This window comes from Macaca fascicularis, chromosome 13, assembly GCF_037993035.2.
Source record: "Macaca fascicularis isolate 582-1 chromosome 13, T2T-MFA8v1.1".
NCBI lineage: Eukaryota > Metazoa > Chordata > Mammalia > Primates > Cercopithecidae > Macaca > Macaca fascicularis.
Genome location: NC_088387.1, coordinates 36,612,112 through 36,629,718, shown reverse-complemented (window position 1 = coordinate 36,629,718; position 17,607 = coordinate 36,612,112). Strand labels below are relative to the sequence as shown.

At 44.6% G+C, this 17,607-nt stretch overlaps 1 protein-coding gene across 1 annotated transcript in view; it reads left to right on the top strand.

The window, feature by feature from the left end:
* Positions 1-500: 500 nt before the first annotated feature.
* Positions 501-17,607, top strand: part of KCMF1 (potassium channel modulatory factor 1) — an 84,578-nt gene continuing 67,471 nt past the window's right edge. Inside the window, exon 1 of the mRNA XM_005575446.5 lies at positions 501-959. Within this exon, the coding sequence (XP_005575503.2) occupies positions 920-959 (40 nt within the window). The 5' untranslated portion in view covers positions 501-919. The remainder of the gene's footprint in view (positions 960-17,607) is intronic.

The following is a 17,607-nucleotide window of genomic DNA, read 5'->3' as shown; positions in this document are numbered from 1 at the left end:
CGCCGCCGCCGCCGCCGCCGCGGGAGCGCTCCCTTGCCCACCCCGCCCCCGCGGCCGAGCCCGGGAGTCGAGTGGGAGTCGGCCGGCCGGCGCGGGCAGCGCCGGGACCCCGCGGGGGACACTGCAGCCGGAGCCCGGGAGGGGCCGCGCCGCCACCGTCTGAACTAGGATGTCCCGACATGAAGGTGAGAGGAGCCCCCGCCCCCACCCGCACCGCCCGGGCCTCGGCCTACCCCGCCCGGGCCCGGCGCGGCAGAGGGCGGCCAGGAAGCGGCGGAGACTTTGGCCGAGCCCGAGCCGGGCCCGAGGCGCTGGACCCGGGAGTGAGCGAGCGAGGGCGGAGAGCCGCGGCGCCGCTGCCGCCACGGCCGCGGCCCTTAGCTGGGCCTGGTGCTGGAGGCGGGGCGGCCCGGGCGGCCGGAGGGTTTGCACTGTCATGGGGCGGGGGGGGAGGGGAGGCGGCGGGGCCCGTTACCGGCGGGAGCTCGGCCCTCGGGACTGATACCGGACGCCGAGGCCCGCCCGGCCGGTTCAGGAGCCGCGGGCCCCAGCGCGGCCTAGCGCTCCCGTCGCCCCGGAAGAGCCCGGTGTGGTCGCAGAGCCGGGCCGCGGGCGGCAGCAGGAGGCAAAAGAGCCGGTCCGGGACCCGGCAGGCGCGTCCGGTCGCCGGGAGACGACGGCGAGTGTCCCCGCCTGCGGGCGACCGCGGGGCTGGCGGGAAGGCTCTGCGGCCAGGGGACGGGAAGCCCTCGCCGCCTGGAGCCCGCCCCAGCCTCGCGGCTAGGCCTCGGCGCGTCCCTGGGCTCGGGTAACCAAGTTCCCGGGGTGGATCCGACCCCGCCGCAGCAAGCAAACTCCCTGCTCAGTCACCCAGGCAGAGCAGGGCTCGCTCCCCGCCGGCCCCGGTGCCCTCGCCGGCATGTGCTGCGTACCAGACAAGGTTTTGGAAAATGACGATGGTGAGGTCTATTCATGGTCGGGGGTCGTTTTGGACCTTGTTATGCGATTTAAAAACACGATTGGAGTACAGTTGCAAATAAGCAGACTGCTCTAAGCCCAGTCCCAGGGCACAAAGAGACAAATGTTTAGGGTCGAGGCTTTGAGCTGGTAAGAAATAAGTTAACTTTAATTTACTGCCATATGGTTTAGAAAAGGAGGAGGGGGTTGTGTTTTCTTTGTTTCACTACTACAGGTTTTTGGATAAAAAGTGTTACGAGTCTTGGCGGAAAGTTTGCCCTGTTAAGGTTAATACAAGATTGTAGAAGTGGCTTGAAAGTTTGTGTACTCACGATTTTAAAATCCTGTATAGGTGATGTAGGAGTGGAGAAAGTTTAGTGAGTCAGTTTAGTGTGTGCTTCGCACTGTGGGAAAGATATTCTTTGGGAAATACAGACCTTAGAATTTTAAGGCTGAAAAACTCAGATTGATTAAAATTGTATTTAGAACAAGTTTCAAAATTCGCATTACTAATTACAGCGTTGAAATTGACTCAACATTCTGTGTTCAACGATTCTGTATTTTAAAAGTTACAAAACTAATATGAAATATACTATATTTTCTTCGCAAAGCATTTACTGAGTACTTACTGTGTTCAAGTGTTGGACATTTTGAAATAATGAGGTACCTAGCCTCATAGAAAGGAACACATAAGTGGGAAGCTGTGCCTCTTTTCCCACTTTGGCTGCTTCATGGAAATGTATCCTTATCTCTGTAATTTTAAGAACTTGTAATTAAAGTTATAATCAGATTTCAATTTGGGATATTAAAGTTTATCTTAAACTGTAGTCCTGTGTACACTGACCACTTTCAAGACAAAACAAAAGTGAGCAATGGCTGCAGGCTTTCTTAACGCTTAAAAACTGGGAGAGTTAAAGTTACAGAATCACAGCCATGGAAGAGTGTTTCAGACTCATTCTCCTTGGTCTAAGAAAGCACACAGATAGTTCCAGAGAAGCATTCTAATTGAAGTGTCCTGGGAAGAAAATTCCTTCACCCCCCATGCTCTGTTGGAGTAATTAAAATCTCATATTTGGAACATTCTTGAATGTAACATACATTCTGTAATTTAAGCCCATTTCCCCCCATTTGGTCCTGTGCAAAGGTGTGTGGTTATGAAACTTCTGTTACCTTTTAGTTACTTGAATATTACTGAACCTCAGCACACTAGTAGCACACCTTTCCTAGTAACTTACGTTAATGTCAGAAAATAGAACATACCTAATGAAAAAGGACCATACCTTACATCTGTTGAAGACTTACAATACAATATTTGATAAGTGATTATCTTTCAGTGGTCTAGTTTATGGTCTGAGACAGGAATAGCAGTCTCATGAATCACACTTAACTCATTAGATATATGTTTTGTGGAATATTAGTTCAGACTGTCATTATTGTCATCAGTACGACTTTGACTTATCAGCAAATACAGGGTATGGCAACCTTGCTGTTCTTTTCTTACCTTTCCCTTTTTTGGGCCAACGAATCCCATTTCTTTCAGCATTTCTTTCTTTCAGCATTTCTTTCTTTCTTTCTTTTTTTTGATGGAGTCTCGCTCTGTCACCAGGTTGGAGTGCAGTGGCGCCATCTCGGCTCACTGCAACCTCTGCCTCCCGGGTTCTAGCCATTCTCCTGCCTCAGCCTCCCAAGTAGCTGGGATTACAGGCGCCCGCCACCACGCCCATCTAATTTTTGTATTTTTAGTGGAGACGGGGTTTCACCATGTTGGTCAGGCTGGTCTCAAATTCCTGACCTCAGGTGATGCACCTGCCTTGGCCTCCCAAAGTGCTGGAATTACAGGTGTGAGCCACCGCACCTGGCCTCAGTATTTCTTTAGTGGTGTGATTTTTGCTCTCTCAGTCATCTGTCCACCTCCAAATTCTCTGTAGTTCTCATTTCCTTTCACACTCTCATTTCAGTAGTGTGACCCCAAGTTGGATGTAATAGTCTGGTAAAAGGTTTGAACAAGCCTATCATGTTGTACTTGCCTGGTGCTTCCTTTTCAGGGCCTTGTGTGTGCAAGTAATATGTTTCTTTGTCTTTGTACCCACCCTAATGAATTACACTAAATCCTATTATTTTACTAATGTAACTTTGGACAACACAGTCCTGAGATGGACACCTGTCAGGCTTGAAGGCTGAACCTTGTGAAGCAGTGCCTCTGAGAAAGGCAGTGCAACCAGGAGCAGAGAGAAATGCTCTAGTCCAGGGGTCAGCATGCTGCTTCTGTAAAGGGCCAGGTAGCAAACATTGCAGGCTTAGCGAGCTATAATAGTACGAAAGCAACTGTAGACAACATGTAATTGAATTAGCATGGCTCTGTTCCAATTAAAACTTTATTTGTGGACACTGACATTTTAATTTCATACAATTTTTTTTTTTTTTTTTTGAGACAGAGTCTTGCTCTGTTGCCCAGGCTAGAGTGCAGTGGCGTGATCTTGGCTCACTATATCCTCCCCCTCCTGGGTTCAAGTGATTCTCCTGCCTCAGCCTCCCAAGTAGCTAGGATTACAGGCACCCACCACTGCGCCTGGCTAATTTTTGTGTTTTGTTTAGTAGACATGGGATTTCACCATGTTGGCCAGGGTGGTCTCAAACTCCTGACCTTGTGATCCACCTGCCTCGGCCTCCCAACGTGCTGGGATTACATGTGTGAGCCACCACGCCTGGCCGAATTTTGTATAATTTTCATGTATCATGAAATATGATTTGTCATTTGACACCCCCAGCATTCAAAAATACAAATAACCATTCTTAACTTTCGGGCTGTATAAAAGCTGGTGGTGGGCCGGGCGCGGTGGATCACGCCTGTAATCCCAACACTTTGGGAGGCCGAGGCGGGTGGATCACCTGAGGTCAGGAGTTCAAGACCAGCCTGGCCAAAATGGTGAAAACCTGTCTCTACTAAAAATACAATAATTAGCTGGGTGTGGTGGTAGGCGCCTGTACTTCCAGCTACTCAGGAGGCTGAGGCAGAGAATTGCTTGAACCCAGGAGGCGGAGGTTGCAGTGAGCTGAGGTCATGCCACTGCACTCCAGCCTGGGCGACAGAGTGAGACTCCGTCTCCAAAACAAACAAACAAAAAAAATGGTGGTGGTTGGATTTGGCCTGAGGGCTGTAGTTTGCCTTACCTTACCTCTGCCCTAGACTGGCGCTTTAGAGAGTTGATAGAGCTTGAACTGTCAAGAGTCTAGAAGGGGCCCAGTCGGCTTGGTGTTCCATCATTTCCTTTGGGTGATGGGAAATGAGTTCACAGACTGAACCAGCTCCTCTGTACGTCACTTTTCAGCAGCACCATGTGGAACGGAAATAATTGTTCCTCACGAGTGGGCAACAGACTCCCCACCCTCCAGACCCTTAATGGAGATGGCAGTACTCTTTATTTTTCCTGTTTGCCCGTTACTACTTTTCCAGGGAGAATTCCAGGGCCACTTTTAACTCACTTTGTGGTGTTCTTGTCATGTTAACATTTTGTAGACTTTAGTGCCCAGTCACTTTATGTTCACCCTACCAACACTGTCTAGTTCACAGTGAACCCAATCATTTTTTATCTTGATGTATTTTTTAAAATGTGTCACTGCCATACTTTCAAATACATTTAAAATGTATGTTATTCAGAGCTTAAAATCTACTTTTAAAGCTTTCCAAATAAAAAAAGCAACTTATCAAATTGCTCACTGCTTATTAGCTAAAATGAAATTTGAATGTTCTTGAATAGATTAGAGCCTCGTTGATTACCTGGATCTCGGTACACGTGTCGCCTTAAATCATTCAACCTTTCAGTCACTACTATGTGTAAGGCAGTCTGCTAGGTTCCAAGGAATGTGGGGCTAAGTGAATGAGATGCAGCTCCTTACCTTAAGTCTGGCGAGGAAGATGCATTTTTTATCTAACTTCCACAGTGCAGTGTGAAACATGGCATAAGGAAGGGGTAAACATTGATGACAAAGTAATTACCAACTTTTCTCTTACTAATTTTGTCAAATTTCAGAGAGGTACTCTACTGTGATTCTAGCACTTTTTTCTTGAGTGCCTTCTTAACTCCCTTTTTTTTTTTTTTTTAAGACAGAGTCTCGCTCTGTCGCCCAAGCTGGAATGCAGTGGTGTGATCTTGTCTCACTACAACCTCTGCCTCCCGGGTTCGAGTGATTCTCTTGCCTCAGTCTCCCAAGTAACTGGGATTATAGGTGCCTGCCACTGCGCCTGGCTAATTTTTCTATTTTTAGTGGAGACAGGGTTTCACCATGTTGGCCAGGCTGGTCTCGAACTCCTGATCACAAGTGACCCACCCACCTCGGCCTCCTAAAGTGCTGGGATTACCAGTGTGAGCCACTGCACCCAGCACCTTCTTAACTCTTTCTGGGCCACTTTTGATTTTGGGTAAAGTTGTTTGAGATTTCAAGCCGGTTGCATTGATGTGCACATGTAGTCCCAGGTACTTGGGAGGCTGAGAGACCCTATCACTTAAAAAAAAAAAAAAAAAAGATTTAAAATAGAGTCCTTATCTTTATCTGATTTATAATTTCCCTAGCTTTTTGAAGATTTTCATATGTAAAAATGATAGTGGATAAATGAGCAGGTGGTCGTGTTGTTGTGCTGTTCTCAGAAGTATCTGATACTATTTATTTTTAAAATGTAAAATACAAGACTACGTAAGCCATTAATCTAGTTAGTCCCAACTTTTTTTTGTTTTTATTTTTTAATTGGCAAAAATTGTATATATTTTTCGTGTATAACGTGATGTTTTGAAATATGTATATTTTGCAGAATGGCAGCTCCAACTTTTTGAAAGTTGTACCACTTTTTTCTTAGTAGATTCTAATTTTCTCTCGCTCTCTTTTTTTTTTTTTTTTTTTTTTTTTTTTTGAGACGGAGTCTCTCTCTGTTGCCCAGGCTAGAATAGAGTACATTGGTGGGATCTTGGCTCACTGCAACCTCCACCTCCCAGGCTCAAGTGATCCTCCTATCTCAGCCTCCCATAGTGTTGGGATTACAGGTGTGAGCCATTGCTCCCAGCCTTAATTTTCTCTTCTCAAAACATGTTATCTGCCACTGAAACACACATATAGACAGAAATAATTTGGTTTTAGAATTTGGGGACTGCAGAGCCAACATGGGTAATTAGCATGTGATTTTAATGCAGTGCCTTTTGCCTCCCTGTAGAAATGTAAATGGACTCCCACTGATAAGATCCTTACCATCAGATCTTCCTATAACTTATTTTACTTTAACTATAATCTATTAAAATATTATGACATTTTTAAGCCTTTTTCAGTTGGTTTTCTGTTTTTGAGACAGGTCTCTGTCGCCCATGCTGCACGCGAGCACAGCCTGCTGCAGCATTGACCTCCCAGGCTCAAACAGTCCTCCCACTTCAGCCTCCGAAGCAGGTGGGACCACAGGTGTGCACCCCACACCCGGCTATTTTTTTTTTCTTTTTTGCAGAGACTGGATCTTCCACTATTGCCTAGGCTGGTCTCAAACTCCTGGGCTCAAGTGATTCTCCCACTTCAGCTCTCGAGTGCTGGGATTATAGGTGTGAGCTGCCATGCCCAGCAACTTTTTCAGTTTCAATAAATCGTAAATTATATTTACCTTGACTTTCAATGGAGAATGTATAAGAATGTAAATTTATGGAAAAACGAATCACATTTTAATTTCTGGGGTCTTTGATTTCATGATTTCATTTAAAGTTCATTTTGGAGCTCATTTTCCCGTATTTTTACATTCATGTTTAAGTTAAAATGTAGCAAAACATGACTACATGTTCTTCTTTCAAATTGGGAACTTAATTTGGAAGAATTTCCTTTTGGTCTGAGGATTTTAAGATGTATTAGCAGCAATCTTTTTTTTTTTTTTTCTCCTTAGTCTTGTTCCCCAGGCTGGAGTGCAATGGTGCGATCTCGACTCACCGCAATCTACGCCTCCTGGGTTCAAGTAATTCTCCTGCCTCAACCTCCTGAGTAGCTAGGATTACAGGCATACGCCACCTTACCCAGCTAATTTTGTATTTTTAGTAGATACGGGTTTCTCCATGTTGGTCAGGCTGGTCTTGAACTCCCAACCTCAGGTGATCCACCCACCTCAGCATCCCAAAGTGCTGGGATTACAGGCATGAGCCACTGCACCCAGCCTCAGCAGCAATCTTGTAAGATGGTAACTTTTTCACAGTAGGAGCTTATGAAACTTATGATGTGAAATATCTAAACAGATCCCTTCATATTAAGCTTTGCAACCTTTTTAAAAGAAATCCCCGCATCATAACTTACTTTTCAAAATATCAACTTTATGAGATCTATGATATATATTTGCCTAGGTTTTTTGTTTTTTGGTTTTTGACTTTTTTTGAGACAGAGTCTCACTTTGTCGTCCAGGCTGGAGTGCAGTGGCATGATCTCGGCTTACTGCAACCTCCGTCTCCCAGGTTCAAGCAATTCTCCTGCCTCAGCCTCCCAAGTAGCTGCAATTACAGGCATGTACCACCATGCCTGGCTAATTTGTGTTTGTTTTTTGAGGTGGAGTTTCGCTCTTGTTGCCCAGGCTGGAGTGCAATGGCGCAATCTCAGCTCTCCGCAACCTCCACCTCCTGGGTTCAAGCGATTCTCCTGCCTCAGCCTCCTGAGTATCTGGGATTACAGGCATGCACCACCATGCCTGGCTAATTTTGTATTTTTATAGAGACGGGGTTTCTCCATATTGGTCAGGCTGGTCTCGAACTCCCGACCTCAGGTGATCCACCTGCCTCAGCCTCCCAAAGTGCTGGGATACAGGCGTGAGCCACCACGCCTGGCCATGTGTTTTCTGTTTTTTAAACTAGAAGTTCCAAAAGTTTTTAGTGAAGGCTAAGATGTCATTGAATTACCATAGAAATAATGTTTTTTAAATCACTTGATGGGCTGGGCGTGTGGCTCATGCCTGTAATCCCAGCACTTCGGGAGGCCAAGATGGGTAGATCACCTGAGGTCAGGATTTTGAGACCAGCCTGGCCAACATAGTGAAACCCTGTCTCTACCAAAAATACAAAAAAATAGCCAGACGTGGTGGCAGGTGCCTGTAATCCCAGCTACTTGGGAGGCTGAGACAGGAGAATCTCTTGAACCCAGGAGGTGGAGGTTGCAGTGAGCTGAGATGGCCCATTGCACTCCAGCCTGGGCAACAAGAGCGAAACTGTCTTTAAAAAAAGAAAGAAAAATCACCTTATAAATATTGCTGTGGGGCTACTTTTATGAATATGGACTCGAAGCATTCCCTAACTGCATATATTCATAAAAGTTAAAAGTAGAATGCTCTTCCTAATGTCTTTGTTTATAGAAGATTAATTTTTTTTATTAATTTTAGTGTTGCGCTGAGGACCATGATGTTTTTCATTTCCTTAAAATGATAAAGTATTTTTTTTTTCAGTCTTTGAAGTTATTCATTAAAGTTGAAAGAACCTGTGAGCAGTATACAGATCAGAGCATCTTAAAATGTGGTAATTTTTTGTTTTGTTTTGTTTTGAGACTGAGTTTCACTCTTGTTGTCCAGGCTGGAATGCAATAGAGTGATCTTGGCTCATCGCAACCTCTGCCTTCTGGGTTCAAGTGTTTCTTCTGCCTCAGCCTCCCGAGTAGCTGGGATTACAGGCATGCGTCACCACGCCCGGCTAATTTTGTATTTTTTTTTCTTTCTTTCTTTTTTTAGTAGAGATGGAGTTTCTTCATGTTGGTCAGGCGGGTCTTGAACTCCTGACCTCAGGTGATCTGCCCGCCTCAGCCTCCCAAGTACTGGGATTACAGGTGTGAACCACCATGCCCAGCCGGTTATTTTTATATATTAGCCATGTCTTGATTTATGTTAAAGATCTGGGGTAAGGCAGACAGTTTCCTAAGGGAACATATTACCTAGATGACATGGGAAAGAAGTGAGGAGCCAGGAAAAGATAGGCTGTTCTTGGGTTGGTAAGGACCAGCAGCCAGGTGGGTGTCGGCAGAGGAAAGACAGGCAGGGTGGGTATGAAGCTTGGAAATGGATCTGTAGCTACGGGATATTGGAAACAGAAAACCAGCTCTCAGGCCTGGTGGAATGTCTTGAGAGCTGAGTACCAGGAAGTGAAAACTCTGCCCAATGAAATGAACAAGAGATGAATTACCTTGTTAAGCACCTCCCACCGTTCCGTCTCTGCTACATCCCTGATGGTCCTCTTGGTGTTTGTTAATCATGATAACTGCCTAAAGAATTGTTTTTAGGCCGGGCGCGGTGGCTCAAGCCTGTGATCCCAGCACTTTGGGAGGCTGAGGCGGGTGGATCACGAGGTCAGGAGATCGAGACTATCCTGGCTAACATGGTGAAACCCCGTCTCTACTAAAAATACAAAAAACTAGCCGGGCGTGGTGGCGGGCGCCTGTAGTCTCAGCTACTTGGGAGGCTGAGGCGGGAGAATGGTGTGAACCCGGGAGGCGGAACTTGCAGTGAGCCGAGATCACGCCACTGCACTCCAGCCTGGGAGACACAGCGAGACTCCGTCTCAAAAAAAAAATAAAATAAAATAAAATAAAAAAAAGAATTGTTTTTAGTTGTTGGCTCTCTGAGTTGTAGCAAAGTAGAATTATGAGTCCATCCAATTCATATACACAGTCAATTAGCCTCATCTCTTTTTGTTTTTTGTCTTGAGGCAGAGTCTCACTCTGTCACCCAGACTGGAGTGCAGTGACATAAACAGGGCTTACTGCAGCCTCAACCTCTGGGCTTAAGTGATCCTCCTACCTCAGCCTCCCAAGTAGCTGGGACTACACCTGAATAATTTTTAAAATTTTTGTAGAGATAGGGTCTCATGTGTCATCCAGGCTGGTCTTGAACTCCTGGGCTCAAACGATACTCCTGCCTCAGCTTTACAAAGTGCTGAGATTATAGGTGTGAAGCACCACACCTGGCCTAGTCTCATCTCTTGTATGGCCACAGTACCAGCCAGCAGTCCATCAAACTTTGCCAATGACCACAGGTATGGGCGAAGAGGTATGGATGGATCCCTGTAAATTGATCACTGCTACTAGAAAAAAAAAAAAAAAAAAAAACTGAAATCAGAAGAGTGGGTCAGTTGTGTTACCTTCAGCTAGAAGGGACAGCAGAAGAATAAGTGGATGAAGCATCTTGATATGATGACTAATTAGGTTTGCACATTATCTTCTGTTGAATTTTAATGTGGTGGTTTTTTTTTTTTTTTTTTTTTTTTTGCTCTCTTGCTGGTACTCAGTGCCAGTGTCACGAATATCAGCTTTTTCTATAGTAAGAGGGTTTTCATTAGGAGAGTCACTTCTTAGAGTACTAGGTAGATGAGTTGACTTGGAACAGTTATAGGTGTATTTGATTATTTATTATTTGGTTATGACTTTTATTGTTCCTTTAAGACTCTGTCGTCCTCCTACTCAGCAAAGTAAAGGGTCTCTCCAGTAGCACTCCTGTCTTATTCACCAGGCTTTAAAAAAATTTTTTTTTGAGATGGAGTCTCGCTCTGTCAGCCAGGCTGGAGTTCAGTAATGCAATATCGGCTCACTACAGCCTCCGCCTCCTGGGTTCAAATGATTCTCCTGCCTCAACCTCCTGAGCAGCTGTGATTACAGGTGCCTGCTACCACACCCAGCTAATTTTTGTATTTTTTTAAATAGAGACAGAGTTTCACCATGTTGTCCAGGGTGGTCTCGAACCTCTGACCTCAATTGGTCCTCCTGCCTCAGCCTCCCACTGCGCTGGGATTACAGGCGTGAGCCGCTGCGCCTGGCGATTCCTCACAGATTTGTAATTATGTTTTGATACTTAGAAAAGAGCTAAAGGGATTAAACATTTATTTTTGTGTTCATTGTAGTTTTTTGCATTATGGGTTTTTGTGAATGGTTAGATAACTAACAACTAACTACTGGGGTGAATAGCTGGACCCTACTGTTATTGTTCCACCAGTATTCTTCTTTGGTGTGCTCTGTGGTTGTAGAGGTTTGGCAGTGTGAGCAGAGAAGTTTTCTAAATTAGGAGTTAAGGATGTTGAAGTAGAGCAGACAGGGATTATATAAAGGAGTTACAGATGTGTTCCTTCTTTTCTTTTCTTTTCTTTTCTTTTTTTTTTTTGAGACGGAGTCTTGCTCTGTCGCCCAGGCAGGAGTACAGTGGCGCAGTCTCGGCTCACTGCAACCTTCGCCTCCTGGGTTCAAGTGATTCTCCTGCCTCAGCGTCCCGAGTAGCTAGGATTACAGGCATGCACCACCACGCCCTAATTTTTGTATTTTTAGTAGAGACAGGGTCTCATTATGTTGGCCAGGCTGGTTTTGGACTCCTGACCTCAGGTGATCTACCTGTCTCTCCCTCCCAAAGTGCTGGGATTACAGGCTGAGCCACCACATCCGGCCCTTCTTTTTTATAATAATAAAATACATGCTGGGAGTTGAGGATGGTTGGATGATGAATGGGAACCCAGGTAGTTTTCGTATTCAGAGATCTTGATGTTTAGTCTGACACTATTAGGGATTTGTATGTAGTTAATTGCGCTTCTAAGTCAATGTAAATTATACAGTGTGTTTGTATGGCTCTACATATGAATACACATTGTGGTGGCAGAGGTGGGACTGATTTTCTCTTCTCTAGAAAAATGGTGATAAGAACATCAAGTGACAGTGGATGAGAAATACAAGTATTCCTATATTACACCAGTATCAAGGGTCTTCATTCTGAGTCAGACATACTGTATATTTTCATGTTTTTTCGTTATTCTAGATCATTTTCTACAAGTTTTTTAAAAGCTACCAGTGGAAAAGAGATAGCAAATCTACTTGCAGAATTGGGGTAGACCATTGCTATCCAATAGAAATCTAATGTAAGCCACATACATAATCTTAAATTCCCTGGTAGCCACATTTTTTAAAAAGAGGTGAAATTAATAATGAAATAACAACCCAATATATCCAGAATACTATTTCAACATGTAACTGACATAGAATTATGATATATTTACATTTTTTTCTAACAAAGTCTTAATTTTTTCTTTTAAGAGACAGGGTCTCACTCTGTTGCCCAGGCTGGAGTGTGGGGGTGTGATCGTACCTCACTGCAACTTTGACCTCCCAGCCTCAAGAGATTCTCCCACCTCAACCTCCCGAGTAGATGGGACTGCAGACCTGTGCCACCACACCTGGCTAACTTTTGTTTTGTTTTGTTTGTTTGTTTGAGACAGAGTTTCGATCTTGTTGCCCAGGGTGGAGTACAATGGCCCAATCTCAGCTCACTGCAACCTCCACCTCCTGGGTTCAAGCAATTCTCCTGCCTCAGCCTTCCGAAGTAGCTGGGATTACAGGCACCTGCCACCATGCCCAGATAATTGTTTTGTATTTTTAGTTGAGATGGGGTTTCACTGTGTTGACCAGGCTGGTCTTGAACTCCTAGCCTCAGGTGATCCACACACCTTGACCTCCCAAAGTGTTGGGATTACAGGTGTGAGCCACCGCGTCCGGCTGACTTTTGTATTTTTTATAGAGATTGAGTCACCCTATGTTGCCCAGGCAGGTCCTGAGCTCCTGGCCTCAAGCAGTCCTACCTTGGTCTCCTAAAGTGTTGGGATTATAGGAGTGAGTCCCTATGCCCAGCCAAAGTCTTAAATCTTAAATTTTACATTCAGCATATTTTAATTCAGATGCTAAATTTTCATTTAAAAAATGCCTTAGTTGAAAAACGTATTCAAATTTATGCATTGAAGGTCTGCTGACCACCCTATCTAAAGTAACTCATACTCTGGCTGGCCATGGTGGCTCATGCTTGTTATCCCAGCACTTTGGGAGACTGAGGAAGGAGGATTGTTTGAGCCCAGGAGTTTGAGGCCAAGTTGGGCAACATGGTAAGACCCCATCTTCACAAAATAAGTAAGTGAAATAATAGAAGTTTCTTTGAAAAAAATGAGTAAATAAAGTAGCACACACTCTATATGTATTTTTTGTAGGGATGGGATCTTGCTGTGTTGCCCAGGGTAGTCTCAAACTCCTGAGCTCAAGCAATTTTCCCACCTCAACCTCCCAGAGTGCTAGGATTACAGATGTGAGCCACCACACTTGGCTGTGGATTTCTGCTTCAGTTTCTCTCCTAAGAACTTAGAGTTTTCATTTCCTTTTTCACCTTAAAATTATTTGTTAACATATGCTGGTTTCATGACCCTTTTATTTATTTTTCTTTATTTTATATTTAAAGAAGCTAAGCAGAGGCTGGGTGCAGTGGCTGACACCTGTAATCCCAGCACTTTGGGAGGCCGAGGCGGGTGGATCACCTGAGGTCAGGAGTTCAAGACCAGCCTGACCAACATGGAGAAACCCCATCTGGCTAACTTTTGTTTTGTTTTGTTTTGTTTTGTTTGTTTGTTTGAGACAGAGTTTCAATCTTGTTGCCCAGGGTGGAGTGCAATGGCCCAATCTCAGCTCACTGCAACCTCCACCTCCTGGGTTCAAGCAATTCTCTTGCCTCAGCCTTCTGAAGTAGCTGGGATTACAGGCGCCTGCCACCATGCCCATACTAAAAATACAAAATAAGCTGGGTGTGGTGGCGCATGCCTGTAATCCTAGCTACTCGGGAGGCTGAGGCAGGATAATTCCTTGAAACCGGGATCGGATGTTGCAGTGAGCCAAGATTGTACCACTGCACTCCAATCCAGCTGGGCAACAAGAGCAAAACTCCATCGCAAAAAAAAGAAAGAAACTTCTATTGTTTGTTTATTTTGTGAAATTGGGGCCTTACTATGTTGCCCAGGATGGCCGCAAACTCCTGGGCTCAATCCTCTTGCCTCAGCCTCCCAAAGTGTTGGGATTACAAGCATGAGCCACCATGGCTGGCCAAAGTATGGGCTGCTTTAGGTAGGGTGGTCAGGAAAAGCCTGTCTGAAGATGGATGTTTAAGAAAAACCTTAGTTAAATGAGAGAGATTTAAAGGAAAAAAAATGAGAGAGATTTAAAAAAAAAAAATGGCTGGGCATGGTGGCTCATACCTGTAATCCCAGCACTTTGGGAGGCCGAAGCAGGCAGATCATGAGGTCAGGAGATCAAGACCATCCTGGCTAACATGGTGAAACCTCGTCTCTACTAAAAATACAAAAAATTAGCTGGGCGTGGTGGCGGGCGCCTGTAGTCCCAGCTACTTGGGAGGCTGAGGCAGGAGAATGGCGTGAACCCAGGGGGTGAAGCTTGCAGTGAGCCGAGATCACAACACTGCACTCCAGTCTGGGCAACGCAGCAAGACTCCATCTCAAAAATAATAATAATAATTAATAAATAAAGGGAAAAAATACGACTGAGGATACAGCAAGTGTAGAGGTCCGGAAATTGGAATGTTCTTGGAACAGCACAGAGGCCGTGTGGCTGGAGGGCAATGGTTCAGGTGGAAAGGGGTAGGAAGTGAAGTTAGCGTAGTTGGAGCCAGATCTTGCACACCGTTGCATTGTAGGCTGTATTGAGGACTGTTGAACTGTGAATGCTTTGAGAAACACATTTTGGAAGCCCTGCTTTGACTAAATAAATGGCAGAGGGTGGAAAGTAAATACTCAGTTTGTGTCCCAAACACCTCTAAGAACATTTCTTTACAAACTTTCCCTACATTTACCATTATTTTAAGCTTTGTCTTTCTTGACCCCTATTACTCTATTTAACTGATGTTTCCTGAAGGGTGTGGGGTTTGATGGAAAGTGAATCTTTCTAGTTTGAATGTAAAACCCTTGGGCCTGGCCTGATCGGTGGCTGACACCTCTAATCTCAGCACTTTGGAAGGCCCAGGCAGGCGGCTCACGAGGTCAGGAGTTTGAGACCAGCCCGGCCAACATGATGAAACCCTATCTCTACTAAAAATACAAAAATTACCTGGACGTGGTGGCAGGCACCTGTAATCCCGGCTACTCAGGAGACTGAGGTAGGAGAATCGCTTCAAACCGGAAGGCGGAGGTTGCAGTGAGCCAAGATCGCGTCACTGCACTCCAGCCTGGGTGACAGAGCCGGACTCCATCTCAAGAAAGAAAAAAAAAAAAAAACAAAAACCTTGGGCCTAGAAACTGGGTCATCTAAACTAGCAGCTCTCAAACTTTAAAAAAAATATATATTTTATGCTGAGAAATGTATTTTATGTTCTGATCCAGTAGTCACATACATATGTAACGAAGCAAGAGTAATGCAAAATAGTACTTATCACTACTTTGAAACATATACCTTGTTTTCTATTCTGCTTCATTAAAAACCAAATACTAGTTATGTCCTTCTAGATCGATTTCACATTCTATTCATGGATTGTCACCTCCTATTGAAAAACACTGGCCTTGGATGTCAACCTAAAACTTTGGGTCCTTATGTGCAAGGTATTATGATAGGTACTATGAGGCATATAGAAAACTGTTAGAATTTTTACTCCTGAAGTATGTGGTATGACTGAAGCAATAAGGTCTAAGTATTTAAAATAAAATAGCCCTTGTATGACTGGGGCATTTAAAAGTGTCAACTCATTTACTACAAGTTCTGTAGTGTTGGCAAGTGGAATGAAGTGTTATTTGGGCGTCAGAGAAGAGATTTCCTTAGGGTGGCATTTAAACTCAAGACTTGAAGAAGTACTGTATTTTTATAGGATGAGTTGGGGGAAAGGGAGCTGCCAAGTGAGAGAATGTAGGAGGTAAAGTGCAGAACTAAGAAAACATGCAGTGTGTTGGAGAGAGGTAGGTGGGACAACAGTGAGGAGACCAGAGTTTCTGGAACAGAAGACTCCCATATGTTAGCAGTGGGAGTGAAGTATATTAGGGCCAGGCGCGGTGGCTCACACCTGTAATCCCAGTGCTTTGGGAGGCTGAAGTGGGTGGATCACGAGGTTAGGAGTTTGAGACCAGCCTGGCCAAGATGGTGAAACCCTGTCTCTACTAAAAATAAAAAAGCTGGGTGTGGTGGCGGGCGCCTGTAATCCCAGTTACTCGGAGGCTGAGGCAGGAGAATCGCTTGAACCTGGGAGGCAGAAGTTGCAGTGAGCCTGCACTCCAGACTGGGCGACAGAGTAAGACTCCATCTCAAAAAAGAAAAGAAAAAAAGGAAGGTTGATTGACTTACCTAAGGTTCCAGGGGACTCATTTGTTCGGACCTCAGTTCAATGCTAGTAGTCTGTTTTCTCATCTGTAAAAGAAGGACACTAATGCCTGTTTAGCTACTCTCTAAGGCTTTTGTCGAGATGAAATGCCAGTGCATGTTAGAAGGTTTTCTAAACTAGATAAAGCACTGCATAAATGTAAGGTGATGGTATTTTTTATCACGGTAGATAAGAAAAGAAATGGAGGTGGGAGCAAGGTAGATAAGTGAAAGATTTTGATTGCCACGTGAAGGTCAGTCTTGTTCTTTTCCCATACAGATTGTGGGATGGAAGAAGGAGTAGTGCATTAAAAGTGTTAAGCAGAGAAAAGGAACAATGAAAATTGGTATCATTTAAGAAGATTGGTATGGTAGTATGTGAGAGAGAGATTGGTGCCTGTGCCTGTGGCAGGGATACCTGTAGACCTTTTTGCTGGAATGAGCTTGAGCTTGAAATAAAAAAGACCTGAGTTAGTCAATGGTCATAGGAACAGAAAGAAAAAAGATGCCTTAAGATAAAAGCTTATTGTTGAGAGAGCAAGGAATAAGGGTATAAATTGCAGGACAGCCAGCCAGAGTGCAGGAAGAATTGTAGGTTCTTCTAGTAAATTGGGCAGCTAGGAGGGGAGAGACAGGAAAAAATCTTTTTCAGCTTTTGATGTTTTGAATTTAAGGTGATGGTAGGCAACTAGACAGAAATCAGAAGTGGGAAATACTACTCTGGGGTTCAGGGAAGAGAAATTGGGATTTAAGAATTTCATAGCCTTCTACATTGAAGCCTGGGGATAGGCTAGATTTCTAAGGAAGAAGGCATAGAGAAGGGAAAAATATGTTCATATTTAGAAGCAAGAGACAGAGGAGTCAGTCAGCCCAAACAGAGAGCTAAGAGGAGGACCCTGCTTGTGTATTGACTTGGAAGACATCTTTTATAGTATAATAGCTCTTGTCATGTGGGTGTTGACTTACTTGTCTGTTTCCTTAAAAATGTAGGCTTCTGCCGGGCGCAGTGACTCACGCCTGTAATGCCAGCACTTTGGGAGGCCGAGGTGGGCAGATCACCTGAGGTCAGGAGTTCGAGACCAGTCTGACCAACATGGAGAAACACCGCCTCTACTAAAAAAAAAAAAAAAAAACAAAATTAGCTGGGTGTGGTGGCGCATGCCTGTAATCCCAGCTATTCGAGAGGCTGAGGCAGGAGAATCACTTGAACCTGGGAGGCAGAAATTGGGGTGAGCCGAAATTGCGCCATTGCACTCCAGCCTGGGCAACAAGGGCGAAACTCCGTCTCAAAAAAAAAAAAAAAAAAAAATGTAGGCTTCTTGGGAATGGGAATGGGAAGTAGAGTAGATGAAGAGGCAGCAAGGGGAGAAACTAATATTAACCAAGCATCTGCTATATTAATATTTATTGAATGCTTACTACGTGCCAGGCACTGTTGTAAGCATTTCATGTGTACCAACTCATTTAATTCTCTAAACAGTCCTATGAGATATGTATCATTATCTCAGTTTTATAGATTAGGAA